Source organism: Alternaria arborescens, assembly GCF_004154835.1.
Source record: "Alternaria arborescens strain FERA 675 chromosome Unknown contig_1, whole genome shotgun sequence".
Classification (NCBI taxonomy): domain Eukaryota; kingdom Fungi; phylum Ascomycota; class Dothideomycetes; order Pleosporales; family Pleosporaceae; genus Alternaria; species Alternaria arborescens.
In genome coordinates, this window is record NW_021167856.1 from 1,313,394 (window position 1) to 1,341,080 (window position 27,687).

A 27,687-nucleotide genomic window follows, 5' to 3' on the forward strand; every position below is an offset into this window, starting at 1 on the left:
CATAGCTGTCTTCGAGCTTGTTTCGAATAGCTTCATTCGCTTCCACACACTTTCCTCCGCTATCGCATATACCCAATCATAATAGTTATGGCGGATCTTGAGCAACAGACGCCGATTGAGGGCACACCCGCCAATGACGTTGAGATGGAGGGTGCGGGCGACGCTGAAGCTGGCGCGGGAGAGACAACACTCTTGCCTGAGATTGAACCAGAGACGCCCAAGCTGGTTGTCTTCGCTGAGTGAGTCACGCTCGTATACATAGATTAGGCCAGGGGATGTTTTGGTGAGCTGGCAAGAGCGGGGGTGCACTGGTTGCGCGCATGAGGCTTGACAGCTAGAACACAGCCGGAGACAGTGCGCGCAATCATTGCCTCAGCTTTGCGGAATTGTGAATTGTCCCTTGCCCTCATGAAGGTCAAAGACATACAGAATGAGTGCGCAGCTGACATGCGACCAGTCTCATGAAGAGTCCGATCGTCGAAGTCATCGTGGGATCCGGAGACGACCGAACTACATACTCAGCGCACGAGGCAGTTCTCGTGAAGTCGCCAGAGTTCGTCAAACAAGTTGAGAAGTTTGCGCCAGGAGGGGTACGCTACCAGGTCCTCGCTCAGCCAGAGGTCGCTTACTGACAGTCTCTAGCCTCGCCAGATCGTCTACAAAGATTGCGACGTTGATGCTATGGGCTCAGTGGTTGAATACCTCTACACCGGCGAATACTTCCCCAAGAAAACATCCAGCGCACGCGACGCACCTCTCGAGAAGGACCCGCGGCAGCCGTCTACTGATAACGAAGGCTTGGGTCTTCTTGTTCACGCACGCATCTACACCCTCGCGGATCGTCTCCAACTCCCAGAGCTGAAGTCCCTCGCACACTCGAAGATCCACCGCACGGCCTCAACTGCAAAGGGGGAGCTCACATACGCACGCTACGTGTACAAGGAATCCAACCCCGAAGACGCGACTATCCGCAAGCCGGTGGCTGCTTTCTGGGCTACACGCAGCTACAGCCTACGCCACGACGCCGAGCCAGAATTCAAGGCCATGTGTCTCGAGTTCCCACAATTCTCGTACGATGTGCTCCAGCTTGTCTTGGACCAACAAGAGAAGAAGCGTGGCGGTGATGATGGGCCGAGTCGAGGTGGGCCGAGCGTGGTTCCTGGAAGCACGAGGAAGAGGGCTAGAGTGAGTCAAGTATAGATGCAAGATTTGGTTTTGCATCGTGCTTGATTCTTCTTACCTCCCTTGGAATGCTTTCTTGCTTCCCGTGTTAAAGCCCTCTCTGGCTTCTATCACAGCATAATCCAAATGAACATTTGTATGACGCGCCTGGCTCTGGCGAAATGTTCTTTTGGGGCCTGTAGGACGTGTTTTTCACTCACACTGGTTTCCTTTGTCCTATCAGATCTCGATTTTGTGAATCACATCTACCGTCGAGCACCTAGCAGCGGTCATGATATTCTGATATGTCGAAAAGCTTTGCTCAGCATTCGGGCTGAGGGTAGTGCTGGCTTAGGCCGTATGTTCTTCGGGTTTAACACCATGGACATTGGCCGCCAAAGGTGTTTTGATAGCAGGAAAGCATGGCGTATGTAAGTAGGCAACAAGCTTATCGGTTTCACATGTTCAATCAGTAGATTGTGTTGATAGCGCCGTGTTATAAGTAGAGTATTGTTGAGGCCAGTGTCCTTATCATGGAGGTCATTCCGCCAGAGCGTAGTGGTACGTACCCCAAACTTAGTCGTATATGCGTAACATCGAGATCTGAGTAAGCGCTCAAAGCACGGCGGCTTGTACGTGCATATATATTATCACATTCCCATACATGAATTCGAAACACATCAAACGATCCGCCGGAGTACTTGACTATATCAGGTGCTCAGAGTTACAACTACTTGCGTTGACCCTTGTTTAGAAAAAAGCCACTGGATGCATTATGACGTGACAGAAAGCTTGCTGCAGGGACGAGGGTCACGTAGCGTGAACGTAGTGCTGAGCTATAGAACTACACATTTGTTGGGACGACGGTGCTACATGCACAGTGGCCATTGCCGGATGGTAGAGTCATTGTTGCTTGGATAGGTAGCTGCCAAGTACGGGCGAAAGAGGGGTCAGTGCCGCTGCGGGATGTGGAGGACACGGTGCGTGAGCGTTGTGGGCAGGAAAGGTCGCAAAGAAGAAAATGCCTCGATCATGAAGAGCGTACTGATCCCTGGTAAATGAGCAACTTACTGGGTAGAAGAAGCTAGCGACGCCGTCGTTCAAGTGTGTCGACTGTCAAGCGGACCAAAGGGCTAAGGTAGCATTCACGCTAGAGTACAAATGCTGGGCATAGGTGTCTGTTTCGGGACCCTCGAAAGCTCCCATAGCCCGGGTAATTTAAGCCATGGCGTCGATGTCATCAACTATTGGCGATGGCTACGGACAATAGTCCAATTTCTCTGACATCTGTCATCCATCGTTTGGTGACATTGCGGTCCGGCTATCGACGAGTGGAACACGCCACCCAAGGGTGAGAGGGCCGGTCAAGACTGCGCGAACACGTGGAGGTGCATCGCAGTGCGCATGTTCGTGATTTAAGGGTGGGTCGATTGGCTGCAAGTTGTGCGATCGTAGAGTTTGTGATACAGCGACCCGGTCCCGCGATGCATGCATAGTGTTGCCAGATCTACAGAGGGTGGTGGGAGGGTGTACTGTTACGTGCTGTCATTGCCTGCCGTCCCAATGCGACGGACGTGCGTTAGCCGTGCATTGGCAGGAGGTACTTTGTAGCCACAAACTGCGAGACAATGGTCACGATGGCAGCAATGAAGTGTGAAAGTAGGGGGCGAGGCCAGGTACAAACGTAAGGTAGCCGCGGTCCAGCAGGCAATAGTTATAGACCCGAGTCTGGCCAGGTGCTTCATTTCTCCGAGATTCCTCTTCATCTCCGCAATTACTCTCACATGACAGTCCAGTAGGCAGCTCCATCGTGTCTCCAGGGCTTCGTCGCTTCTTCTAAGGCGCGGCAGACCCTGCAGAACCACGCAGGTGCCCCGCAGTATTGTGCCCGATATCTACAAACTCGCGCACTCTTTCGGAATCCACCCCGGAACTGCTCGAACCTATGCATCTTCTCATCCCGCTGCTGGGTACTTAACAGCTAATTAACCGCCAATCACGACGGCCTGGATCCACCATCTCTCTTCCTTTCTCTCGTCGCCTCGAGAGATGCAGGCTGTTTAGGGAGACTGCTGCGCGTCTTTTGCCTGCACTGTCACGGCCCGGTGGGCCAGCGCTCTAGCCTTGTTCTGCACTCACGAGACCCGCTCTCGGGCCTCGCATCGTGAGTCGACGCTCTCCAGCGCTCCACGTACCCTCACATCGTGACCCGCCAACGCACTCCGCGCGCTTCACCGCGCCTTGTCAGGGTTCGTCCAGCCACTTTACGCTACTCTTCCATGGCCACCGTTTATACAACGCGGCAGCGAGCTTCGGGACGGCGCTTGCATCAAGGTTCCGACCAGCTGCAATAAGTCAAGACGCAATCCTTCTAGCGTCACTTGACCTTACAAACTGAACGCCTCCCCCCAAGGCTATCGATTATCGTATCTTCCATTGTCCTTCTATACATCAGCACTCACATCGCCAACCCTCTAACCCCTACGAATACGAGCCTCCCTAGTCGTCACGCTAATCACGCTGATCCTCACATCCAAGTGTAAGCTAATGTTCAGCACTACGCTGAACTTTGTGTTGATCAATTGCAGGCCTCCGACATTCTACATACTACGTCCTACATCAATCTTTTCAGCTCCTGCTCGATACACTTTCCACCTGCAAAGTATATCGGTAGACTTCGGCAGCATATCCACACTTCCAAATGATCCAAGTGTGCCACGCAGCCCCTCCATACAAGACCGTGCATCCGAGGCGACTCGTACTTGCACCGGTCATTCAAAACCAACAAACCATGGATCCTCCCTCAGCACCCAACCCGGCAGGCGATGCAGGAGTACTACCACATTTCAACAGCCTCAGCATTCAGGACGCACCATCACCACCAACCAATGACACCGATCTCGATGTTTTGACCATGTCACGAGAAACCGCCATGAAATTAATCGCCCGCTCGATAATCGCCATAGCCAATGCAGCCGGCGACGTACCAGCAACACCGCCACTCTCACGGCCTGGAACGCCTGGAGGAAGGGAAAACCATCTCATTCGATCACATCGGCGGACAGCATCCAGGCCAGCGACGCCTATACCCGCTGAAAAAGAGAATCATCAACCCACCGAACTAGCTCCACCCGAAGCGGGTCACGATGAGCCCGTCACTATACACGACATTGGCGCCGGAGCGCAGCCCGAGTCCGTGCAACGAGCCAACATGGCTCGAAAGTTTTTCTCCAAGACAGTGCCTAAAGTCGGTGTTGAGGAGTACATGAACCGCATCCAGAGATTTTGCCCCTTATCTACTGCTGTTTGGCTGGCTGCTGGATCGTACATGCTGCGGTTATGCGTTATCGATAGGAGCGTTCCTCTCACATACCGCACAATGCATCGCCTCATCCTGGCGTGCGCTCTCGTCGCAATGAAGGCACTAGAGGATCACCGATGGCCTCAAAAACGATTCGCTGCAGTAGGAGGTGTTGACGAGGCAGCACTTAGCCGATTGGAGCTGTGTGTGGAGTTTTTGCTGTCGTTCGATGTCCAAATCTTCACACCGGAGAAGCTGAAAGATTTGACGCTTCAACTGCAAAAGGCGGGACAGGCAGCGACCATGGCATGCAGATTACCGACGTCATTCAACCTGAAGCTGAATAGCCCAAAGATAAGGAATGCACAGGCTGTTTGAATTGAGCGACACAAAAGGCAAGCGTTTCCTTTTGACTGGATTTTAGGATATACTCATTTAGCATAACAAAGGCGTTTGGGTAGCAAAACACGGACACGATAGCTGGGAAGCTTCTGTACTATAGACACCAATAGGTGTGTACTGGAAGAAAGTCAAAATTTTCGACGTACAAACAAAAGCTGCAGCGAGCCCACTTTTGGCGGTTGATTGTGGAGACCCGATGTTGAGGATTCAGGTACCGGCCCCAAAGTGGGAGATAGACGAGTGGAGCAAATCGGATGCTATCTGTTTACGCTGTTTGAAGTGTCATAGCAACGATATGCACGTTAATACAACAAGTAGTGTGGTCAACCATGGAACTGAAGTGTACATGTTTATTGCCATGGTGTTGAGGCGTCGCAGTAGAGCGATAATCCCTGCCAATCGCAGGTTAGCGTGCGCGGCAAAGACGATCGTCCCCTGGCGTCGCCGCATGTTGCTTGATTGATTCCAGACTGCATCCTCTACTCAACACTAACAACCACCGTGCAATACCCGTCTCCACTGTTGCCTCGTCTCGACGCATCTGTTTGTCGCATTGAATATACGCGTAAAGTGCGTGTATCGCGCCCCTCGTTCCATTACCGGACAGCAGCTACGATCCACCCCTCCACGCTCGCTTTCCTAGCCACACCGCTGCCCGACCGCCACTCGCTACTATCACAATCCCTCACGATGACTCGGATACTACTGCCCCTCGCGCTCCTCGCCGCTCTGTCTCCACTTGTAAACGCCGGCGTCAAGTTCACATCACCGAGCGCGGGTGACAAACTCACGGCTGGCACAGCCGTTACCGTGAAATGGGAAGAGGGCGGCTCTGGACCTGCGCTGACAGATCTGACGACTTATCAGCTGCAGCTGATTGTAGGAGGAAATGAAGGCTCTGAGCAGGTAGGTTACAATACAGGCACTCGTGGAGGCGCATTGAGATGTTCTAACGATGGGAAATAGTTCGTAGTGGGTACCATTACACCCAGCGGTGCATTCACAGCTGGCAACACAGCTTCGGGTAGGATCGAAGTAGGCATGTCTGAGGACTTGAAGACCGCCAATGCCTAGTATGTTCCCACAATCAACCCAGATCAGCAAGATGCTAACTCGACTGTCACAGCTTCATCAAGATGATCGCAGTCGGAAAGACTGGTGGTCAGCTCGTCACCTACTCTGACCGCTTCCAATTCTCTGGCTTCACAGGCAAAAACATCCTCAACCCTACTGTCAAGAAGGCTGCGGAGGACATCTCCACCACCGCTGGACCAGCAACCGAAGACACAACGACCGATGGAACCGACCCCGCTGCAGCGGACCCTGCTGAGGGCGACTACGGTGTGACTTACACAATGCAAACGGGCCCTACGCGTTATGCGCCCATGCAGCCTGTACCGCCTACAAAGATTACCGCCAAGAACACGAAGCCGCTGTATCCTGCCAGCAGCGTCAACATTGCAAAGTCGAAGCTGCCAATACCGACCATCCAGACTACGCTCACGCAGAGTCAAACATTCTCTGTTAAGAGCATGGAGAACACGGTACGTCATTTGTTGTGCGCAGAGATGCGCGACTTGCTTGCTATTTAGAAGATGTACTGATTGTTGTTTAGGTCGCCGCGGCTCCTCACGCTACCGACGATATGGCCAAGTACCTCAGACGCTGGCAGGACTAGTCTTCCTTTTTCGAAAAGCATAATCGATCGACCACTCAACGCAACGGACGAAGATGAACGACCAACCTATACCGACTTCGATAGATGATAAACGTTAGCGCATGGTGTGGCTGTCCATTTATTGTGTGAAAGAGTAAGGGTTGGGGATTTGAAAGCACGAATTGCATTAAACAGCTCGTCGCTCGTATGAACAATGGGTTGTCTTAAGGTATTTTTGGTCTACGCGGAGCGTAAAATAGGTTCGCGCTGAATAATGATGGCATAGCGGACTGGCGTCTGGAGCTCAAGCGTGTTTATTGGCGTTGAACGACTTGTTCTGGGTTGAGAAATTAGACATGATCATGTAGTATTACAAAAATTATCAACCCGACATCCGCTTCACAGGGCGAAGATTTGCGACGTACATCTTTTGACAATCGGAACGAATAGATGCACCTTCCTTTTTAAAACATCGCGACACGTAGACCGCGGCTACCCGTCAGACGCGTGCGAGCTCACCCCACCACCCCACCTTCCCGGCCTGTAGCTATCGTCGCGCCTAACATCAGCAAAGCTCCTCGAAGCTCCCCCATGCGTGCCCTACTACCTCAAATCAGCCGTTCACTTCGACACACTTTACGTGCACGTCAACCGTCACCAACAAGACACTCGGCCATCGCGACACCCTGCTTTTACACCTTATCTGCAGAGAGCGGCAGCTGGACAAACGTGCACAAGATGGCTATTGCCGAAAACTATGAAGACGTGCTGAAGGGCAAGTACCCGGCCAAAGCACATGCGAAGAAGGTCGCAGAGTGGATCATTGAGAAGGGCGGTGACAAGAACGGAACAATTTATCTAGAGGCGCAGAAATTGAAGTTGAACGAGGTAGGTGCCCATAGTAATGCTCGGGTTTACAACAGACACTGATTCATTTGTTTAGGACAACGATGGCGAGGCACCCTTCCGGTAGGTGGTATAGCGACCGAAGAGAAGCACGGAGCTAATTATCTTCATCTAGTCAGCGACGATACTTTTTCTACCTCAGCGGATGTGAACTGCCAGACTCTTATTTGGTATATGAAATCGCCACTGACAAACTCACTCTCTTCATCCCTCCCGTAGAACCCGACGAGGTCATCTGGTCCGGCCTACCTATGAGCCCCGAAGAAGCTAAAGCAAAGTATGACATTGACGAATGTCTAACAACCAAGGACGTCAATTCCCACCTCGCCAGCCAATCCGAATCAGCTCAATCAACCATCTATGCCATTCCAGAACAGGTCTCGGATCATGTCACCTTTATTTCTTATAAAGAAAAGGAGTTCAAGCAACTCAAGACTGCCATTGAATATTGTCGCGTCACCAAGTCAGACTACGAGATCGCGCTTATTCGAAAAGCAAACGTCATCTCAACCGCAGCCCATGAAGCTGTCATGAAGGCTGCGTCGAAAGCGCAGAACGAATGCGAACTCGAAGCTGTGTTCCTCAAGGCATGCGTAGAGCGCAACGCGAAAAACCAAGCCTACCACTCTATTGTTGCGGCCGGTGAACATGCCGCAACATTGCACTACGTCAATAATGCTGCGCCAATCTCGGACCAAAATCTTCTGCTGCTGGATGCAGGATGCGAGGTTGACTGCTACGCCTCCGATATCACACGCACATTCCCTGTAAAGGGTAAATTCACAACTGAGTCCCTTGCTATCTACAAGATTGTGCTGGATATGCAACACCAGTGTATCAACGCACTCAAGGCCGGCGTTGTGTGGGACCATGTCCACGAGCTTGCTCACAAGATTGCTATTAAGGGACTCCTGGATCTGGGCATATTGAAGGGCGACGCAGACGAGCTGTTCAACAAGAGGATTAGTGTAGCTTTCTTCCCTCACGGTCTGGGTCACTACCTCGGGATGGACACTCACGATTCTGGTGGTGACCCCAACTATGCGGACAAGGATGTCATGTTCAGGTATCTGAGGAAGAGGGGCACCCTACCTGAACGTAGCGTCATTACCGTCGAGCCTGGCATCTATTTCTGCAAATTCATCATCGAGCCATATCTCAAGGATGAGGAGAAGAAGAAGTACATCGACGAGAGTGTGCTGGAGAAGTACTGGAGTGTGGGTGGTGTGAGGATTGAGGGTATGTTACCACGACGAGGTGTATTGATGGTATGCTAATGCTTTGCAGATAACGTGCTCGTCACCAAGGATGGACACGAGAACCTGACACCGACGGTGAAGGAGATTGATGATGTCACTCAGTTGATTGTATCTGGACGGTAGAGGCTTACTTTAGATTACTACGATGATGAACCACGCGAAGGAAGCAATTGATACCAAGAAACAATCGCAACATCTCGACAGCTCTGTTTGTCTCTCCTAGCCAGTGATTCACGCTCAAGTAGCCATGCAGTACTGGTATCCAGCCCAGAGATTGGAACAATCATCCTTCAGCTTCGAGTTGAGCTGACGCAACCTGGTGAAAGCAATGGGTGCGGACTCGCAGGTGGCGCCTTCCGCAGGAGTGTAGTATCTGGTACAGCCATCTGCTGCGCCTGTAACTTTGGTGTCGAGGATGCCACTATCGCCGGCTTCATTTGGTGTTGCCTGCTTGTTGTCGGTCTGATGTTGATCCAGGTCAATTTTCTGGTTGCTACTATCGTTGTTCTCGCCGTAGTTTCCCCCGCGACCTTCCGTCATGGTAAGTCCAGCAACAGCATTGTTATTGCAGCTACTCTCTCCAAAAGGCTTGATGAGACGATTCGCGATATCAGATGCGTAGCACGCCGTAGCACTATGGCCCAGATTTGGATTTGTGACTTGAGAGCCGGAGTTGTAGCGACGCGCCGCTTTGTAGTACTTGCTGTCGTCCGTGGTGGTACTGAAAGCACTAAGCGACTCTTTCAGACTCGTCCTCAATCCCTCTCCTGCAGTACCTTCGTGGATCATGGCGCGGATGTCTTTGGCGGGGCATGGCGAGATGGGACTCTGACCGAGGGGATGACAAGTTGTAGTACCCGCGCCTTGCATAAGACCTGGATTATGTGCGTCGGACTTGGAGGTCAGGGCGCGCACACAGCCCTTGGACTCTTGCATCATTATGGCGAGGATGAACTCCTTCGGGACGCCGGAAACCTCTGACTCTGACTGTATGCTTTCCTTGATGGCCTGTGTTTCCGCGTCGTTGTTGTTGTCGCCCCAGCCGTTGTGCTTGCAGGAACCTTTGATGAAGTCTTGATTGGCATTCCTACTACAGTAAGTCTGTGATACGTCGTCCCTTTGATGAGGACATACCAAGCATCGTCAAACGACATCCACTCAGTCTGCTTTGGCCATCCAGCGCTCATCGACCCGTCGCCGCCAAATGTGATGTAATCAGCTCGTGGGGCTAGAGCAGTAGATTTTACGACATGGAAGTGATGAGGGGATGCATAGCCAAGAGCGATGAAGCTGCTCGCAGCGATGATAGGAGTTGCCAACATAGCTGCTAAAGTTGAGAAGTTGTCGATTTAACGCGGTTGCTGAGAAACTGGCCTTGAGCAAAAGAGAGTGAGAACTTGAAAGGCGTGTAGAGTCTGGAGAGGACAAGAGAAGTAAGAGGAGAAGGTGATTAAGCAAAGTGAGAGGCTGTCGCAGAAGTGGCACAGTGTAAGAACGAAAGTCGAAACGAACGCCGCAAAAGTGCCCACTATTACAATAGAGTCGAAAGACTCTTTTCTCTGATTCATTTGCGTTCACTGGGGGTTTTTATGGAAACTTTAGCTTTGCGAGGTGAAGGCCGCAAACACTGCCCGGACATCCCTGTTCGTGATACCCGCACGCGTTCCTGGAGGTTTCCAAATGGAGCGATAATACGCAACAATGCTACTTGAAGTACTCAACCCTTGGCACGTGAATCAAGTTTGGAGATACCGGATGAGGTGTTCTTTTCCTAGATGCTATCCTATGGCTGGGCGCATCATGGATAGCTGCAGAACGTGGTGACACGAATCACATTCCTCATTCCGGAGTATACGCAGGGCGAGATGTTTTCCCGAGATCAGGCTCGTTACGACTTCATGAAAAGGACCTGGGGATGTACTCTTCATATTCAGTGAAAGGGCGCAACTCTGGCCGAACTCCAAGAGTAGGAATTCAGGGAAATATGGAGGAGATGGTTCGGCGATGCATTGGACTACAGGTTGATACCTTGAGATTCTGCGTACACTGAACAGCAAGCATTGCTTCAAGGGAGAAGAACTGATGATTTGAAAATATATCAAGACCTGTAAGATGGGGTTTCTTGTATCCAGGCCTGCTAATCCTTTTTGAGTTCGCCAGAACCCGACCGTTCAGCCGCAAAGTCCCGCAGACTTTTCCCTTTTCATTTTGAACATCCCCACCTCTACCGCGTACTCATTTATGTTCAGCCAACCATCTGCCGCCGCATTTTCGCCCTTCGACCCCTCATTTTGTACACTTTTGTCCCATCTTTATAAAACCACTCTGGCAGAACTTGCCATCTCAACACAAGCACGGTTTCGTCACGAAACATTCTCCCCGTAGCTCAGTTGGTTTAGAGCGTCTGACTGTAATATCTGCTGTTATCAGAAGGTCCCTTGTTCGACTCATGGTGGGGAGACAACTTTGTCTTTTTTCTTTTTTCGCTATGCGTATTGCATGGTGGGATTGAGTTTTTGCTGGTGTTGAAGAATTGGGTTGTGTTTTAGATGATGTCATGTGACTAGCTTTTGGTGTTCCTCGGAACGGTCTCAATCGTTCCGATGAACGAAACCCTCATTTTCGTATATGTTCTCGAAAGAGCTTCTTACAAACTCATCGCAACATACCATTCACGCCTATCGCGTCGCTATCTTTCGTCAGTTGTATCTAGCTGTGGCTCAGTAGTTTAGACCGGGTAGCGCATATGATAAAGAAATGCGCCGAGAAAGAGACGTTCGTGGACATGAATTAACCAGCCACCAGTGAACAACCTCATTGGCGGCTTTTATTACGGGCAAACACGATCCCTTTAATCTACAGATAGCTAGTCAGAAGATCAAAGCCAAGCCCAGCAAGCGGAATTGACAGCTATTTTCTAGAAGACCTTTGTGGAGCGACGTTCCAAGTCATGCGTTCAAGGACTCAAGACACGCTAATGTTTCGAAACAAATGAACTGACATATCGCGCATGGAGACGCGGCTCCGAACTTTCCGGGTTAGGGTGGATATGGTTGGAAATTGAGATTGAGGATTGTTGTAGAGAGGGTCAAGTGTTTCGATATATAACGTCTCTTCTTCATCATGTAATCTAGGCATACACGGGCAAGCTCTTCAAACCGGCGATATCATGTTCACTTCAACATATGCCCTGGCGGCACTCTTTACTTTCACCGCAGCTCAATCAGTGACCTACCAGGCTGAGGACGCAATACTTTCTGGAACAACCGTAGCTACCTCAGTAGCAGGTTATACAGGTAAACATTCCTCGAGTACTCTCTGATATCCCATTGTAGACTTCTAACACTGTGTAGGCTCCGGATATGTAGACGGTTTCTCCGACGCAACCGACAAGGTCACGTTTCAAATCCCCTCCAATACTACCGGCCTGTATGATCTCAGTCTCATCTACAACGGTCCCAACGGCGACAAGCAAACCTACATTGTACTCAACGGCGGTTCCGGATCGCAAGTCAGTCTACCAGCTACCACAAAATGGACAACCGTATCAGCGGGACAAGTATTATTTGAAGAGAACGCCAACAATACGATCGAAATTCAGAGTAACTGGGGTTACTATCTGATTGATGCCATCACGCTCTCTCCATCTGCAGAGCGAGGCCCACACAACATAACAGCTGTTCCAGTCAACGCAAATGCAAACGCCGACGCAAAAGCTCTGATGAGCTACCTAGGTGGTATCTACGGCAAGAACATCCTCTCGGGCCAGTACGACCAAGCTTCTCTAGAATGGGTGACAGCCAACGTCGGCAAGACTCCCGCCATCCTCGGCGTAGATATGATGGACTACACCGAAGGTCGCATCGCCAAGGGTGCCTCCTCCAACGATACCACCAATGCTCTTGCATTCGCAGAGAAAGGTGGCATGGTAACCGTCGTCTGGCACTGGAACGCTCCAGCTGGCCTCTACGATACTGAGGCTCAACCCTGGTACCGTGGCTTCTACACCGAAGCTACCGACTTCAACATTGCGGACGCACTCGTCGACACTACCAACGCAAACTACACTGCGCTCATCAAGGACATTGACACCATCGCAGTTCAGCTGAAGAAGCTCCAGGATGCCGGCGTACCCGTCCTCTGGCGCCCGTTGCACGAGGCTGAAGGCAAGTGGTTCTGGTGGGGTGCCCAAGGTCCCGAAGCATGCAAGAAACTTTACCACATCCTCTACGAGCGTCTCACTGTTCACCACTCTCTCAACAACTTGGTCTGGGTGTGGAACTCGGTGGATCCGGCATGGTACCCCGGATCCGATGTTGTGGATATCGTCTCTGCGGATACATATGCCAAGGGTGACCATGGTCCGATTTCTGCCACATACAACGATCTTATCAAGCTTACGGACGATACCAAGATGATTGCTGCGGCGGAAATTGGCAGTCTGATGGAACCGGAACAGTTGAAGGCCTATCAGGCTGACTGGGTCTTCTTTGCTGTATGGAGTGGCGAGTATGTTACTGGCGGCGAATGGAACAGCTTGGATATGATGAAGAGAATTTACAGCGACGAGTACGTCTTGACGCTGTATGAGATCCAAGGCTGGAAGAATGGGAATACAACAGCTTGAAACGGCTAAGATTTGATGAGGTGGTGTCGTTTATCTTCCATGTAAATATTCGGAAAGAAGACCTTTGAACGTAATAGAATATCCTCCAGTTGAGCGATCGTACATAACAATCCTATATAAATTTCGATAAACTTCCAGCCTATGATCGCTTAATGACATTCTCGGCGACTTAGCAGTAGGATAGCGACTTATGTGCAGAAGGGCATGATTGTGGTAAGTTAAAGTATATGGCCTGTCACACAAGCATATGAGGAAGAGAGAACAATGAGAAGATGTATAGAGAAATGAAGTTACTGAGAGGGTATATTCATTATCATGTCTCGTTGTCATTATACAGGACATTGATCCCAGTCAATGCCGTAAAAGGGTCGCCACATTGAGCCATCGCCCAGGGCGCTTTTGATCTTCCTCGCTGAAAATTACCATGCTAAGTTCAATATGCCTGACCACTTAGCCTTCGTCAAGCCGCACCGACTACTACTCAGAGTTTACCGGCGGATATTCAGCTACCCCCCTGGACCTTCTTGACGATGGCGACAAGACGGTCAAAGAGGGGCTGTCCCTTCTCAATGCCGTTGACCTTGGTGACAACCTCCTCAGCGGAGTTCTCCTTAAGGATCTTGGCAAGTTCGACAGATTCCTCATCACCCTCAACGTTCTGGAAGCGGTAGGCCTGCTCGACGGCGCCGAGGAGGGCATCAACCTTCTCACCCCTCTCAGCCAGCTGAGCGGCGGGACCAATGAAGCGCTCCTTGCGAGAGAGTTTCCGGAGGGGAGCGCGACCGACACGCTCGACATTGTCCTTGAGGACAGGGTTGGAAATACGCTTGATAATTTCCTCAACGTATGCATCTTGCTCAGCTGTCTCAACGCCGTGCTTGGTGACGATCAGATGGGCAGTCTCCTTGACAGCGTCACGGACGGTGTCGTGGAGCTTCTTGTCATGAAGAACCTCGTGGATGTATTGGACCTTGTTCTGGTGTCCGTAGTAGGCGGCAGTAGCGTGAGAGGTGTTGACAGTGAAGAGCTTGCGCTCGATGTAGGGCTCGAGGTCGTCGACGTAGTGGATGCCCTTAACATCCGGCTTCTTGCCGCCGTTCTCGAAAGGCTTCTGCTCGACACACCACTCGTGGAACTTCTCGATGACAACATCTAGGCCGCCGTTGGGGGGCTGCTGTGGGACAATGCGGTCGATAGCAGAGTTGGCAAAGCGAGCCTTGCTGTCGATGTTCTTCTTGGTCTCTTCGCTCAGCTTGCTCTCAATGAATCCTCTCCATGTGGTTGTGGCATTGATGGCGTTCTCACAGGCGATGACGGCGATGGGGTAGTCGAGCGTGCGGGCCTCGATAGCCTTGGCGACGGGCTCAGCGACGAACTTGAGGATGTTGGGGCCGACAGCGCAGGTGACGACGTCAGCGCTAGCAATCTCCTCAACGACCTTGTCCATCTCGTTCTTGGAGTTGATAGCACGGTAGTGGTCGATGGTGAACTTGCGCTCGCCGTCGTCACCAATTTCGGTGACGGTGTATGTCTTGGTCTTCTGGAGGGACTCGATGATGCTGTCCATGACGTCGACGAAGACGACCTCGTAGCCAGAGTTGTGAAGGAACTCGGCGACGAAGCCACGGCCGATGTTACCACCGCCAAAGTGTACTGCCTTCTTCTCGTAGGACATGATGTGTGGTTGGTGGGGGTATGTGGAAGGTTCGGGTACGTTTAACTAGAGGTTGAGTGTTACTCGGGTGGTCTGGGGTTGAGGTAAGGGAGAGGAGATTGGAGGGGTAGGTGAGGAAGAGGGGCTTTTGTTGTTGTGTTGATGGTGGGACAGGAAGGCGCGTTGGCGGGGTATATGTAGCAGGAGCCGGAGGAATTCATGGGTTACGTATTGCAATTGGACACAACTTACTTGGCCAGAAGATTCTCTCAGTGGGCGGTGTGCAGGTGAGCCTGGAGGTGCAGTAGGCCGTGGGTGAGAGAGAGGGGAAACAAGTGGTGTTTATGTTGGGGGCGCCCAGCGCGTTGGGTGAAATGGCTAGAAGAGTCCCCGCAACGACAGTGACGACATGTGGATCCGATTGGCTGCTAGGATCAAATGGGGGCAGGCACGAACCGAGACACCGTGCAAAAGCAATCCCAAAGGCGTGGGTGATTGACGTACAGTAGGCTGATAGCAACCTAGCAACATGAAGTTGAACACAATATATTAATACCTCAATGGTGGTGGTGCCCAACCTTCTACCTGACAGAGTCTCGCGATGCGGAGTCTTCTCGGCCGTGGAGGCCGCTCCAGATCGTGCAACTCCCAACATTATGCTCCGCCTCGATCACGCTTTCCATGGTGTGGATGGGGCTGTAAACGTCATACGTCATTGCAATAGCGTGGATGGTGGCCTTGTGGAGACATCGGTACGTTCTCCCGCCTTTAGTTGCGCCAAGCCCGACATCCTGCGTTGTCCATCAGGGCAGCCCCACCATTGCAACGAGAATCGTGAAAAACTGTGCCGCAAATGATCGCGATCGAGTGAAAGTGGGTATCTCGTGATTATAAAGATTTTATAAAGTTCCGATGCTTCGACGAAGGGTATAGTTTCCGCAGACCCAGTTTATGCATGGATAGCCTGTTGCACGTGCGGGTATACAGCTATCATGCGGTGGTAGAGGTCTGAGTGCTCGCGCATAAGTACCTCGGGATCCCACGCCATCGCAACGAAAATGGTGTCGATACCGCTGCTCAAGGGAGTGGTGAAGATGTTGCCTAGAACGGTTTAGTGCAAATTTTGCAAATGGTCTCGAGTGACTTACAAATTTGGAGGCCAATCAAAAAGGAGAATGCTACTACAACTGGAGTGTATCCTCCATCTGAATTGTAGGCAGGCGATGTGAAGATAAGGTAGAGGTAGGCTAGAAGCGCGCAGGCATAGGCAATGAAAGTGGCTCCCATGGAAAGCACCGGTCCGATCAAGCATTCATTCACCAGCGCATCGATACCGCGGTCCTTGATCATCCTGCTCTAGTTAGCTTTGGTGTCTCCGGATCTCGAGCACATGCGGCACTTACTTCCATGTATCCTTCGCAGCGGCGACGTAGCTCTTTCCGTAGAGCGCAATATAACTGAACGCGTATCTGTTCAAGAACTCGACAGCCCAGTTCAAGATACCAATCAAGCAGCCCAAGACGCAGAATAGGATTGAGCCAACAAGGTTGCCGTCGCTGGCCGCGTTGCGCTGAGCAGCCGAGCAGATTTGGCGCAGGAACTGGATGATGGCCACAAGCAAACTTCCGAGACTGATGCTGCCAAAGCTGTACGTGACTGAGCGCTTGAAGGCTCCACGGGTTGCGCCCTTGGGCATAGAGTTTGGGTTGAAGTACCACGATCCGTATACGCCGGAGATGGTAGTATGGATTGTGTTCTTGAGCCATCTGTTGCTGTTAGTGATTGAATATGTCCAACTGTAGCTACCAGGACTTACTCTGAGATCCAGTACATGGCAAAGGTAACGAAGACGAGCAAGCCAATAACTTTGCCATTTCCACAATCACCAACACCGTTCCTGCAATTGGAATTGGCGCCGTTCGGGGTATACTGGACATAGATCGACACCAGGGTGACCGAGTACCATGCGCCCAATGCGGCGGCAAGCAATCCTCCTACCAACGATACGATGTAAGTGTGCCCATACTTCTTCGACACGTCGATGGCAGTCTGCAACATAAGGACACTGAACGGAATTCTAGGAATCCAGCTGATGAAGCAGAAGACATAGAAGACGCTGAAGAGCAGGAAGACTATGCCTCCCGACCAGTATCTCCTCGACAGCATGTAGATGGCTGTGACAAAACCGAAGATGATGTTGAGTATGCCGGTAATCCAGATGAACTGCTTGGTGAACTTGCGCGCAGCCCACATGTATGCATAGCTGAAGACGATGGCTAAGCCCAGGACGAACGCGAAGAGGATGATGGTGTTTGAATTGAGAGCGAAATTATTCGTGTCGCCGCCGTAGATGCCACCGCTGTTGGTTCGCGCTGCAGGATGTATTAGTTTTTATCCAATGAACATTGCGTTGTGACGGGATTGGATACTTACAATATCCTCGAATCGAGATTGCGCTGACCGCGACGTAGCCGAGAAACACTGCAATAAAGAGCAATCCCGCCCACCAGTCGTTGTACTTGGGCTTGTCGAGCTTGAACGTTTGTTCAAAGGTTTGCTTGTTGTCGCCATAGCCATTCTGTTCGTAGCCATTCGGCTGCTGCATTGGCGGTGGGCCTTGAGGCGGCGCATAGTTCTGGCCGTACTGGGGTGGTTGTTGCCCATACGGCTGACCCTTGTATGCGTCTTGGGGTTGCTGGGGTGGCGCGCCACCAGTGTAGTAGTCGGCGGCTTCACCTCGTTGCGCCATTGTGACGATAATTGACAGCTTCTTTGATAGACGAAGAATGCGACGATGAGGGGAAGGGGGAAGTCAGGAAAGTAAACAGAAGTTTGGCAGACTAGGGCCGATCATGTATCGCGGCTGGTGCTAGTGAAATCGCTTTCGCGACGCGGTGGTACCATTGGTGTGGCTGGAGATCGGCAATGCGGCTAGTACGTTCCAAATGGTGAGCGTCATGTCCACTGCACGAGCATGTGAACGCTCTGTGTCGTGGCTGCGATCCATTGAAAAACGCCATGTGCGGCCTAGATCGCGCGGCTGGGAAGCTTGTTTGATGGTACCGGGATGCTTGTCGACGATCCTGATTTCAGCGCAACAACTTATGCATCGCTCTACGCTTTGGTTCATCAGCTACTAACCTTTGCTACGCTTAAGACGAACCAAACCAACGGCCGTCCCACTTTTACTTCCAAATATGCCGACAGACCATCTTGGTTGTCCTTGCATATGGTGTGTGATAGCTGTTTGCGTGGCTGAAATTCTTGGAAGCCGATCGGCCGTCTTGGGTTTCGCACAGTTGTCGCAACATCATTCCACGGCCTGACCGAAGGTGCCGAGTTTCCGGTACCGCCTTGCACCTGCTGCCAGGCCGTACAAGAATAAGGCTTCGGGCCACGAGCGCGGCTGATGATATCGAAAAAAGAAAAGAGAAACTGGTTCTCGTGTCGGTATTGAAATGAAGGAAACGACCATGATGGGTGCGGGCAATGGCTGACGTGCAGATTTTTATACAGATAGAATTCTCGCTAGATACCATAGGTAGGGTATGCATAATCTTGTGTCTCGTTAGCCTGTTAACATGAAGCACCGCAGTTACTTTCAGAGTAGGTACTCAATGCGACACGCGTTCGTTTACCCTTTGATGTCGCCAGCTTTCATCTTTTCATCGTCAACCATTTTTCTTCTCTCAGCGTTTTCTCTCTCTTTTTTATGGGCCCAAATATAAAAGAAGGGATACACCGTCTCTGGCAAGAGCGTAACGATCATCCCGCCGATACTCCACCAGTTTCCGACGTAGGACCAGTTTTCGGGTACATTGACGTATCTCCAGATGAACACTAAGAACGCCGTGATGCATCCGAGGTATCGTGTGATCCTAATTCCGTTAGTAATAGTCAAGGAAGATGTCGTCCAACCACAAGAACAAATGTCGACATACCAAATCTCTAAGCTCTGCCCTTTAGTATCCTGCCGCTGAACCAGATACAAGATCTGTCCCCACCCGATCGGCAACTCCAGATACAACCCCGTGAAGAACGCCGTCTTCTGTTCCCTCTCATCTGGCCACACTGTGCCAACCCACCACAAGAATGCCATCCAAGCCGGTACCTGCCACAGCAACTTCACCACGGTCTTTCTCCTCTCCTCCGGCTTGTACGCATACTTAAGCGCCACTGTGACGAACGTGATATCAAATAAGAACCACACAAAGAAGCAGGCCTGTTGAAAAGTTGTCGTGGTACACACATATGCGTAGTATATCTCATATGCCATGGTCGCGGAAAGGAATTGTACAGTTCCAGCTAGGTAGCGGTCTGAATAGGTCCGGATGGTGTAAAACATATAGCAGAGCGTATAGAGGATACCGCAAGCTATGATCAGGAAGTCGGTTATGAAGAAGTAGGATTCAGGGGGATTCAGGGCGACGTCAACGGATTGAGGTATTAAGTGGTAGGATGACCATTTCCGGGATATCTCGAACGCCATGTTGGGTTGAATTTGGCGTTCTGATTATGTTGATCAGCGTAAAATTGGGTATACTTCGGGATCAGGGTAGTTGTTGACGAGAAAGAACTACGGCAACAACCCAGCAAAAAGATTATGAAGAGACGAAAGGAACAGTCACAGTACGAAGACGTGGATTTACTCGTCCACTAAATCCGGAAAATACTGGGTCGAAAGCTACATCCCAATGATGTAGTCAACGCTGACATGCCAAGCTTCCGTCATGTTCCGAGCAAGGCGAACTTCGCAGAAGGTGGATCCGGAGGCCTGAACAGTTCCTTCCGCGTATGCCGACTCCGCCTCCGCCGCGTAGGATTTTCACATGAGTTTCACTCTTACGTGCGACGTCCTGCCTCCTGCTTACGCAATGCTCTCTCTCATCGCGTGGTTCGTTTCGTAGCTCGTCTTACCCTAGTATGCTCATGGAGGTCGCAAGTGTATGCGTCTTTAGTAAACTCCGCGCGTCGTTCTGAACTAGATATCGTAAGTGGCCGACTGAGAAACGCCTTTTCGTCCAGCCATGCTATGCACAGTCGTCGAAGCCATCAAGTCCGCGTGGTCGACATCCATGCGCTAAAGTTTATCGCGTTTAGCGTCCAGCGTACATTACCCCATCCCAGGTGCCAGTAGTGCTGAGATCGTAGATCTTCGTTCATCGCCGCAGCTCTTCATGATTCGTTGCGTTGACCTGGTCATGCCATTCTGTCTTTTCCCATCATTCCCGAGGAAGAAAGCGAATTACCAAACCATCGTCAAGGAATTTCCGCATAGTTGTTCGGCCCTAGTCCTCAATTAAGGGCACTAGCAAGTGTGCGAAGGAGAAATAAATCACAGTAAAAAGGGGTCATTTCGAGATACGACGTGCTGTAGTTACGAAGGTCTAATCAGAATTGAGATATAACGATGTAGCTTTCAGGACTACGTCTTGGTACCCTCGAGCTTTTTTGCTCATAAAATGCACTCCGAACAACACCTTCTCGCAGTGCCTTTCTCCATCTGTGACATCGAAGGCCTATCACTGGGCATAAATGCGATCATGCTTGCAGTCTTGTCTAAGATGCGATCGTTCAGAGGCAGCCATAAGCTACCTACGCGAAAGGTGGAGAGCCTGACGCAGAAGGTGAGCGATAAACTTACCTGTCGGCGATTTACTGGATGGCCATACGCAATAATAACAGAGAATGAAGTGTTCAGGACTGATGCTTCGGAAAGCAGTGATGTCGCTTGCGATTTTGCTAAGTGCACGATCGTTGCCGTCTAGGAAAGCCCAGCCTCTTTGTATAAAACAGGCGCGAAATGGAAACAATATGCGATTGGAAAGAAAGCAATGCACATGACTTTTGAGCTCGAACAGTATCTATACTAACGGATATGGGTATATAGTACACGAAAAACACTTGATACGCTGCCTATGCACCATCTCTGTGGTACACAGTCACCATGGGTACCCTTCACCAATGCGTCACGTCATGTAGTCACCAAGCAGCACCTGGAAGGAATAGGGATCTCGGAAGCTCTCGCTATCAGCCTCTCCTAGACCTAGGGCTCTTGGAAGGTCTCGGGCTCCTAGGCATCAGACCTTCACCCTGCTCCTTCATCTTGTGCATAGCCTCTTGAACTTGGTGCTGCTTCTTTGAAACATGCTCGTAGCGCTTCTCAACTTCTGCCTCAAACTCCTGCGCTAGCTTACGCTTCTTTTGCCTTGCCTGCTTTGTGCGCTGTACGATATCCTGGAATTGGTCGAGAAACCAGTCCCCAGCATCCTCCCACTCGGTAGTAGGTAGAGAGCGGAAGAACTGAGCTTGCTGACCTTCATCAAGGTTCTTTTGTACAAGAGGCAGACGCTCAACGAGCGGTTTCTGGAGTTCTTCCTCAACGAGCATCGGCGGTGGCGCACGAGGATTAACATCAAAGGGCTCATTCTTGAGTTCTTCGTATTTCTTCTTTAGTAGCGTCTCCGAATCGTAGTCTTCAAGTGGGGCAGCCTCAATGTCTTCAACCGGAGCCTGCTCAATCATTTGCTCCTGCACGAAAGGCGCTTGGATAGCAGGTAATGGAGGTGGAAGCCTAGTTGGCGCAGGTGGCTTGGTGGACATGATGTTCTGATTGACCGGGGTTTGCGTTCGAGGATCCGGGGCCTGCCGGGCGGACTTTTGCTGAGAGGTACTGGGCTGAGCATGTGGAATAGGATGGGAATTCAAGTAGGTCGGTGGTTGAGCAGTGACATAGGGTACTTCTCGACTATGGTTTTGGTGCTGACTGGCGGGCAGGGCCGGGGTAGATTGCTGGATGCTTTGGGCCCTATGTTGCGAAATGTGTGCGGTTGTGCGCGACTGCTCGCGAAGGTTTGCACCGTGCTGGAACATTTGTGACGAAGTATGCATGTTGTGGCTGGCAATTGGAACATTTCGGCCTTGCTGTTGTGGCGGAGGCTGTGAGGCCGCCATGCGTACAGCTTGGTTATTGACGCTCTGGCGTTGAGACATGGGACCACCACCGTTGTGGAAGTTGGGAGCTGCTTCTTGTCCACCTCCCCACTCTGAAAGCTCACCATTAGTGGTGCTCGGATATGAGTCGCCTTCGATGATTGGGAGTCCTCCGTTGTGCGCGTCTCGCAGGAACGAAATCTTGTCAGCGTTGGAGAGGTGGCCAAGATTGGCCTGGTGAAGATAATCTTCACCTTCTTTTGTCAGTTCATAGCCTTCGTAGTAATACTGGCCTTCCAGCTCATCTACTCCGTCTCCATATTCATCTGCTTCGTCTTCATCTTCCACTTCCGAGCTCTCCTCATAATCCTCAACTTGACCTTGCGGTTGGTGATGTTGCTCTTTCTGCTGGCTATCTTCGACCTGCACAACAGACTGGTTTACTGTGGTGTCGATACTCTCTGCGTCAGTGTCGTAAGGATCACGCTTCTGACCTGGACCCAAACCTGACTGGCGATGTCGGGGAGGTTGTTGCAACACAGCTGAGCTGTTTTTAGCATTGGTGTATCCATGCGCTATGGTTTCAGAGGGAGCTTGAGATTGCAGACGATGATGTCCATTCTTTGCGGGTACCCTCGCGCTTGCAGCATTAGCTTGTCGATCGGGCTTGCCTTGAGGTTGGGCATTGGAAGGACTGCCTGTTCTTCCACGGACAAAGCCTTGCATGATGAATAGTGACCGCAGCAATACAAGCGTACTGTACCCACTGCTTCGTATGCCGAACGTTAGTTGAAAAGGTGTGTTTCGCGTTATGGGCAGAGAAAGTGAGTGGTGAAGCTTGAACGGGAAAGCGCGTCTTGTTGAAGCGCTAGCCCAATGCAGATAAGCCTCGGTCTTCCAAAATGAGCCTAGCATCGCGATGACGATATCTTATCTCCGGTCCCTGGTGTTGCTCCTTTCGCCCATGCTGGACGGCTTTCGCTTGCGGGATACTGTAACTACACGTCGTGGAACTATTTCGAGTACGATCATAGTTGTCAAGATGGAAGAATGCTATCTTTACAGACTCCCCAACGAGGTTTGCTGTCTGTTGATCTGTATTGACAGCAAGATGCTAACCATTGCAGTTGCTCTTACATCTCCTCACTCCTATGCCGACACCTGAACTCTTAAAGTTGACCACAATATCGCACCGTATATACACGCTTATCCTACGCATCCTGCATAACCGGCTTGTTGCAGCTGCAGAATTGCACTCGCACTCTGTGCTACTCGAATGTTTCCACCCCTCCGCGAAACTCACCGAGCCGCCATATTTTTGTACATACAGATGCACCGACGGCTTGACACAGTACGATGAGTCGAATTCGAGCACAAAAGAGGTTGGTAGACTAGGCGATATGTATAACATGTACTCTCGCTTCCGTCCACATAGGCGCGATCTTGAAGCGGGCGGGCGGAGAGTGAAGCCAAGACCTGGAGACGTACCTGGCAGTCGCACCTTTCCAGGGGCAGTGCAGGAGAAGTACCAAGGTGAAACGGTCAAGCAGACGCTGGGATTGGAGGCGCATGAACTGTTCACGCAGCTGGTCGCGCAGACCAACCTTGTGAAGATTGGATCTCATAATCTCTTTACCAATTTCGTTGACATTGAGGAAGGCGTACTTCGAGTGTGGAGAGAGTGGCTACACGACATCGCGGCGAAAGGATCGAAGACTAACACAGAAGTACCAATTGAGATCGTGGAGGAAATAGGTAAGGGGAAAGAGGTCGTAAGAGAAGTAAAAGAAGAGAAGGCGGACTTGGAAGATCCGCGCATTCTGTGGGTTAGTCCCAGGAAAGACAGCGGTATACGTTTCAATGTGAGGGAGAGGAAACTTCGAAGGGACGCACCGATCCTTATCAGCACCGATGAGGATATGCCAGTTACTTACGATATCGAGCTTGACGGTAAGTTGTCGCGCCGTCCTTTCTCTTGGGCCGACTGCTGATACAGGGTAGAACTGCTCATAAGAACGTCGCATCTCCTTCTGATGCTCGAGAAGTCTATGCTGCAGGAGGACAATTCATCTGGCAAAGCAGTCGTCTTCGGATCTTTCGGATAGTTCCCGCAATCTCAGCAAATACACAACAGTCTCAGAAATGAACATGGTTCAGCAAAAATGTCGGCCCAGATCCTCGGTTCTTTTCGGTGGAGCCACCCCTCTTTACCGCAATCGACCAAGCACAATGATGCATCAACGCATCGGATCCACACAGCAGCAAAAAGATTGCTGCTCTCTTTGGCCAAAAAGAATTGAATCAGGTGTGACCTCGAGGCGATTTGAACGCCTAACCTTCAGGAAGCTCCAGGTGGTACTGGAATCTGACGCGCTACCATTGCGCCACGAAGCCTGATTGGATGAAAGGAAGTGGTCATTGGGATAATTATATACTCAATAGAAATTTGTTCAGTACAATTGAGTGATGCCTCATCCTCCATGTTCAGATACAACCGCCGTCGGATCCACTATCAGAATGGCCACGTCTTCAGTTCGATTAATCTACGCACGCTAATCCTACCACGTCCCTAGTATCATGCAACGCTTTTCTACCCCACTCAGTCTCTAGTCCTCATGCAGCTTCAAAGATTCTAGGCCCTGACATCTCAAGCCCGCTACAAGCATCTCATGGAAATCAGACGATTGATACAGTGGAAATAACAAGTTATTGCAATGAGGAGCTGAGGATGGTGCGGTTTGGGGGAGTATAACTTCTGATTAGCCCCCCAGCTAGGACGCATCGAGCGCTAGCGCGTAGCGACCTCGAGGAAGACTCACACATGCAGCCTCAGCCAGTAGAGGTGTTCACGACTTCTGCAATTCGACCTTGTAATCAGAATCTATCAGCGAGCAAGTATTCAGCATATTCACCCAGCATGACAGAAGCAGAGCGACCCAAGATTGGTGTAGGTGTCATCATCCACGATAATGCAGGGAACATTGTCATGGGAGAGCGCGCAGGCTCCCATGGCGCAGGTACTCTCCAGTGCCCCGGAGGCCACCTCGAGTACGGCGAATCATTCGCTGAAACGGCTGCAAGAGAGGTGTTGGAAGAGACAGGGCTTGAGGTGGGCAACATCAAATTTCTGACTGCTACAAATGATGTGTTTGGAGAGGGGAAGCACTACGTGACTATCTTCGTCACTTGTACCATCACTGGCGATAACAAGACACCGATGGTAAGCTCTCGTTTGTCCTAGTGTATCGGCAGTCGAGAATGGAGAGCTGATAAACTTGGTAGCCCATGGAACCGCACAAGTGTGCTGCGTGGAGTTGGATTCCCTGGACACAGATGTGGGCTTGGGCTGGAGAGCAAGCAAAGGCTGAACAAGAAGGAAAAGAGGTGCAGAAGAACCTGTTTCTCCCGCTAGTCAACCTATGGAGAGAATACCCAGAGATGAAGGATGCGCTCGTTGGGAGGTAACCACGGCCTTATCGATAGTACCTCTTATCTGGACAGCTTTCAGTTCCCGCGCCTTGTGGCTGTTCACCTATCATTCTACATATACCCCCTAGGTGCAACATGACAACCTATATCATCCAGAAATACGCAAATACTGGTAATAGAGTACGTTATCGGCCTGCTTCAGGGCTATATGTTCTGCCCTGCGCTGTTTCTATATCAACAAAGCGAATGTTGGCATCGGACAATACGATATAACACGAAACGCCACTTTATACTTGGTCGATCGATACTTGTACTATACAGAGAGTTGAAGTTCCCACCATGATATGGCTGAAGCTCCGTGATGGATAGCCGTGGGTATCCAAACGTGGGATGACTTGACGGAGTGCGGTAGCCAGAATGCACCACTGCGTCGTGTGCCGTGTGATGTTCTTCATATGCCTAAACACCGAGAATGAGTCGTACAAAACTCGCCCTAAATGATCCCAGAGTCGTTCGTTGTGCAGTGCGCTTAGCTTGCGATACCTGCTTGCCAAAAGACCATTGCCAATTCATCTACCACCAACGCCGTAAATATCATAATCATGCTTTCATGTTGAACCACAATGTGTCGGAAACGCATCTGGAACTTGGGCATACCAGAATTGGATTAGCCCGCTAGTCTTCGGCGGTCTCAATCTGGGCGTATTCCTGCCAGTGGCCGTCAGCGGCCTTCTTCCAGGTGCGAATGCTGGCATCGTCTCCAGTAGTAACGAGAAGATCACCTATATTAGCTGTTAGCTGTAGCCATGCATGTTCCGTTGGACTGGCTTACCCATCTGTGAGAATGTGACACGCCAAACTGCTCCGTGATGGTTGGTCAGCTCATCTGTCATCTCTGCCTTCTGCTTGATGCGACCAGGATACTGCTCGTTTTCGAGAGACGCATCGGGAGCCTTCGAAGCTCCGGCCAGTCCAGCTCCAATTCCAGATGGCGCGTTCTGTCGATGACCTCGCGGAGATACTGACAGCGGAGCCGATGACGATGCAGTTCCAGGCGCAGCGCTCTTATCATCGGTCTGCGTGCGAAGCTCATAGATGCGAATAGCTCCGTCTTTGCTAGCTGTGGCCAAGATATCGTAGCCCCGCATAGAGCCGTTAGCCCAAGCCAAGTCTCGAATGATCTGGCGCGCACCCTCCAGCTTTGCAACCTGGAAAAAGCGCTTGGCCTTGTCAGTTCGGAAGATGAGGACGTCTTTCATAGCGGCAACAGCGAGGGATAGCGACTTCCGATCGAGGCCAGCGGTAATGGCGGTCCAGCATGGCAGCTTTTCCTTGTGAAAAACGACCTTGAAGCCCACTTCATCTTGGCGCTCTGGAGGATTGTTCTCGGAGACCCAGCGCTCTGCCAGGATAGTCCACTCATGGAGGTTACTCTGGTCTTGAGGCTCATACACAGTGAGATAGCCGTCGCGGGTGATGAGCGCGAGCCAAGTCTCCTGCATGATGTTCTTAAAGTCCAAAGACATGAATGGAGCGTTGGTCAACGACTGCAGGTTGTAGATCAGCTTGAAGCGATTGCCAGACATGGCCACCTCAGTAGCATCCTCTTGCCAGATCTTGCAGTGGCCATCTTCACCAATACTGCCGACGACCTCGCCCATGAACGGGCCGTTCCACTTGATCTAGCATCAGATTAGCGATGGTTCACAAAGGTGGCGAAATGACATGCAGGCGACCGAAAGGAGATTTGCGGCTGAAGATTAGATAACTTACATCGATGATCTCAGCATTGTGAGCCTTCCAGCTCTCGACGAGGGTCCACGAATCGTCCTTCTTGTCCCAGACCTTGGCACGGTGGTCTGAACTTGCCGTGACCATGCGCGTGCCGAAGTAATTGAAGTCGACGGCGAGTACGAGGTCCTGGTGGCCATGCGAGAAGGTCTGGAAGCTCTGCGCTGCAGCCATCTTGGCGTAGACGCGATGCGCGTCCACGAAGTTCACCTCTAGGTGGTCGACGACGCGCTGCTCAATACTACCTGTGCTACCGTCGGCACAAGGCTCTTGAATCAGGGGAGCGATCAGGTCTGCGTCCTCGATTTCATCTTCGAGCGCGACGGCGATGTTGAAGTCCGGCTTGCGTGCACGCGACCGTGCTTCGTCTTTGGTGGGGCTCAAGGACGACGAATCGCTCACCGCAGCCGACGGCAGACGGGACGCAGTCAGTTGTCGAAGGAAGTTTGGTGAAGTAAGGTGAGTGCTTACGGCGTTCAGACCGTCCAAGAGATGATCGGTCCTTGCCGGGGCGCCCGCGTTGTTGTTGCCGGCCATGTTTGATGCCAATGTTCGTGGGTCTATCGT

General features: G+C 51.2%; 13 protein-coding genes across 13 annotated transcripts; 7 read left to right on the plus strand and 6 right to left on the minus strand.

Moving 5' to 3' along the window:
- Positions 1-87: 87 nt before the first annotated feature.
- On the plus strand, positions 88-1,200 carry AA0111_g493 (hypothetical protein; the record flags this gene model as incomplete). Its single annotated transcript, XM_028650985.1, has 3 exons — positions 88-239; positions 458-590; positions 643-1,200. The coding sequence occupies 3 exons, from the start codon at positions 88-90 to the stop codon at positions 1,198-1,200; spliced, it is 843 nt and encodes a 280-aa protein (XP_028511916.1).
- Positions 1,201-3,952: 2,752 nt separating this feature from the next.
- AA0111_g494 (hypothetical protein) lies at positions 3,953-4,840 on the plus strand (the record flags this gene model as incomplete). Its single annotated transcript, XM_028650996.1, has 1 exon — positions 3,953-4,840. The coding sequence occupies one exon, from the start codon at positions 3,953-3,955 to the stop codon at positions 4,838-4,840; it is 888 nt and encodes a 295-aa protein (XP_028511967.1).
- Positions 4,841-5,554: 714 nt separating this feature from the next.
- AA0111_g495 (hypothetical protein) lies at positions 5,555-6,542 on the plus strand (the record flags this gene model as incomplete). The annotated part of the gene is made up of 4 exons (XM_028651007.1): positions 5,555-5,770; positions 5,831-5,937; positions 5,991-6,408; positions 6,480-6,542. The coding sequence occupies 4 exons, from the start codon at positions 5,555-5,557 to the stop codon at positions 6,540-6,542; spliced, it is 804 nt and encodes a 267-aa protein (XP_028511968.1).
- Positions 6,543-7,259: 717 nt separating this feature from the next.
- On the plus strand, positions 7,260-8,809 carry AA0111_g496 (putative Xaa-Pro aminopeptidase; the record flags this gene model as incomplete). The annotated part of the gene is made up of 4 exons (XM_028651018.1): positions 7,260-7,409; positions 7,465-7,490; positions 7,543-8,666; positions 8,715-8,809. The coding sequence occupies 4 exons, from the start codon at positions 7,260-7,262 to the stop codon at positions 8,807-8,809; spliced, it is 1,395 nt and encodes a 464-aa protein (XP_028511919.1).
- A 114-nt stretch (positions 8,810-8,923) lies between these two features.
- On the minus strand, positions 8,924-10,008 carry AA0111_g497 (hypothetical protein; the record flags this gene model as incomplete). Its single annotated transcript, XM_028651029.1, has 2 exons — positions 8,924-9,773; positions 9,821-10,008. The coding sequence occupies 2 exons, from the start codon at positions 10,006-10,008 to the stop codon at positions 8,924-8,926; spliced, it is 1,038 nt and encodes a 345-aa protein (XP_028511920.1).
- A 1,847-nt stretch (positions 10,009-11,855) lies between these two features.
- AA0111_g498 (hypothetical protein) lies at positions 11,856-13,313 on the plus strand (the record flags this gene model as incomplete). Its single annotated transcript, XM_028651040.1, has 2 exons — positions 11,856-11,982; positions 12,040-13,313. 2 exons carry the CDS (start codon positions 11,856-11,858, stop codon positions 13,311-13,313), a joined length of 1,401 nt encoding a protein of 466 aa, XP_028511913.1.
- Positions 13,314-13,815: 502 nt separating this feature from the next.
- On the minus strand, positions 13,816-14,988 carry AA0111_g499 (Mannitol-1-phosphate 5-dehydrogenase; the record flags this gene model as incomplete). Its single annotated transcript, XM_028651051.1, has 1 exon — positions 13,816-14,988. The coding sequence occupies one exon, from the start codon at positions 14,986-14,988 to the stop codon at positions 13,816-13,818; it is 1,173 nt and encodes a 390-aa protein (XP_028511914.1).
- A 928-nt stretch (positions 14,989-15,916) lies between these two features.
- AA0111_g500 (hypothetical protein) lies at positions 15,917-17,716 on the minus strand (the record flags this gene model as incomplete). Its single annotated transcript, XM_028651064.1, has 5 exons — positions 15,917-16,068; positions 16,116-16,318; positions 16,371-16,733; positions 16,784-17,339; positions 17,401-17,716. The coding sequence occupies 5 exons, from the start codon at positions 17,714-17,716 to the stop codon at positions 15,917-15,919; spliced, it is 1,590 nt and encodes a 529-aa protein (XP_028512080.1).
- Positions 17,717-18,601: 885 nt separating this feature from the next.
- AA0111_g501 (hypothetical protein) lies at positions 18,602-19,456 on the minus strand (the record flags this gene model as incomplete). The annotated part of the gene is made up of 2 exons (XM_028651075.1): positions 18,602-18,845; positions 18,909-19,456. The coding sequence occupies 2 exons, from the start codon at positions 19,454-19,456 to the stop codon at positions 18,602-18,604; spliced, it is 792 nt and encodes a 263-aa protein (XP_028512081.1).
- Positions 19,457-20,997: 1,541 nt separating this feature from the next.
- AA0111_g502 (hypothetical protein) lies at positions 20,998-22,626 on the minus strand (the record flags this gene model as incomplete). The annotated part of the gene is made up of 1 exon (XM_028651086.1): positions 20,998-22,626. One exon carries the CDS (start codon positions 22,624-22,626, stop codon positions 20,998-21,000), a length of 1,629 nt encoding a protein of 542 aa, XP_028512082.1.
- A 316-nt stretch (positions 22,627-22,942) lies between these two features.
- On the plus strand, positions 22,943-24,005 carry AA0111_g503 (hypothetical protein; the record flags this gene model as incomplete). The annotated part of the gene is made up of 3 exons (XM_028651097.1): positions 22,943-22,978; positions 23,028-23,850; positions 23,902-24,005. The coding sequence occupies 3 exons, from the start codon at positions 22,943-22,945 to the stop codon at positions 24,003-24,005; spliced, it is 963 nt and encodes a 320-aa protein (XP_028512083.1).
- Positions 24,006-24,817: 812 nt separating this feature from the next.
- AA0111_g504 (hypothetical protein) lies at positions 24,818-25,365 on the plus strand (the record flags this gene model as incomplete). Its single annotated transcript, XM_028651108.1, has 2 exons — positions 24,818-25,120; positions 25,183-25,365. 2 exons carry the CDS (start codon positions 24,818-24,820, stop codon positions 25,363-25,365), a joined length of 486 nt encoding a protein of 161 aa, XP_028512076.1.
- Positions 25,366-26,004: 639 nt separating this feature from the next.
- On the minus strand, positions 26,005-27,657 carry AA0111_g505 (hypothetical protein; the record flags this gene model as incomplete). The annotated part of the gene is made up of 3 exons (XM_028651119.1): positions 26,005-26,111; positions 26,162-27,011; positions 27,103-27,657. 3 exons carry the CDS (start codon positions 27,655-27,657, stop codon positions 26,005-26,007), a joined length of 1,512 nt encoding a protein of 503 aa, XP_028512077.1.
- Between the last annotated feature and the right edge of the window lie 30 nt (positions 27,658-27,687).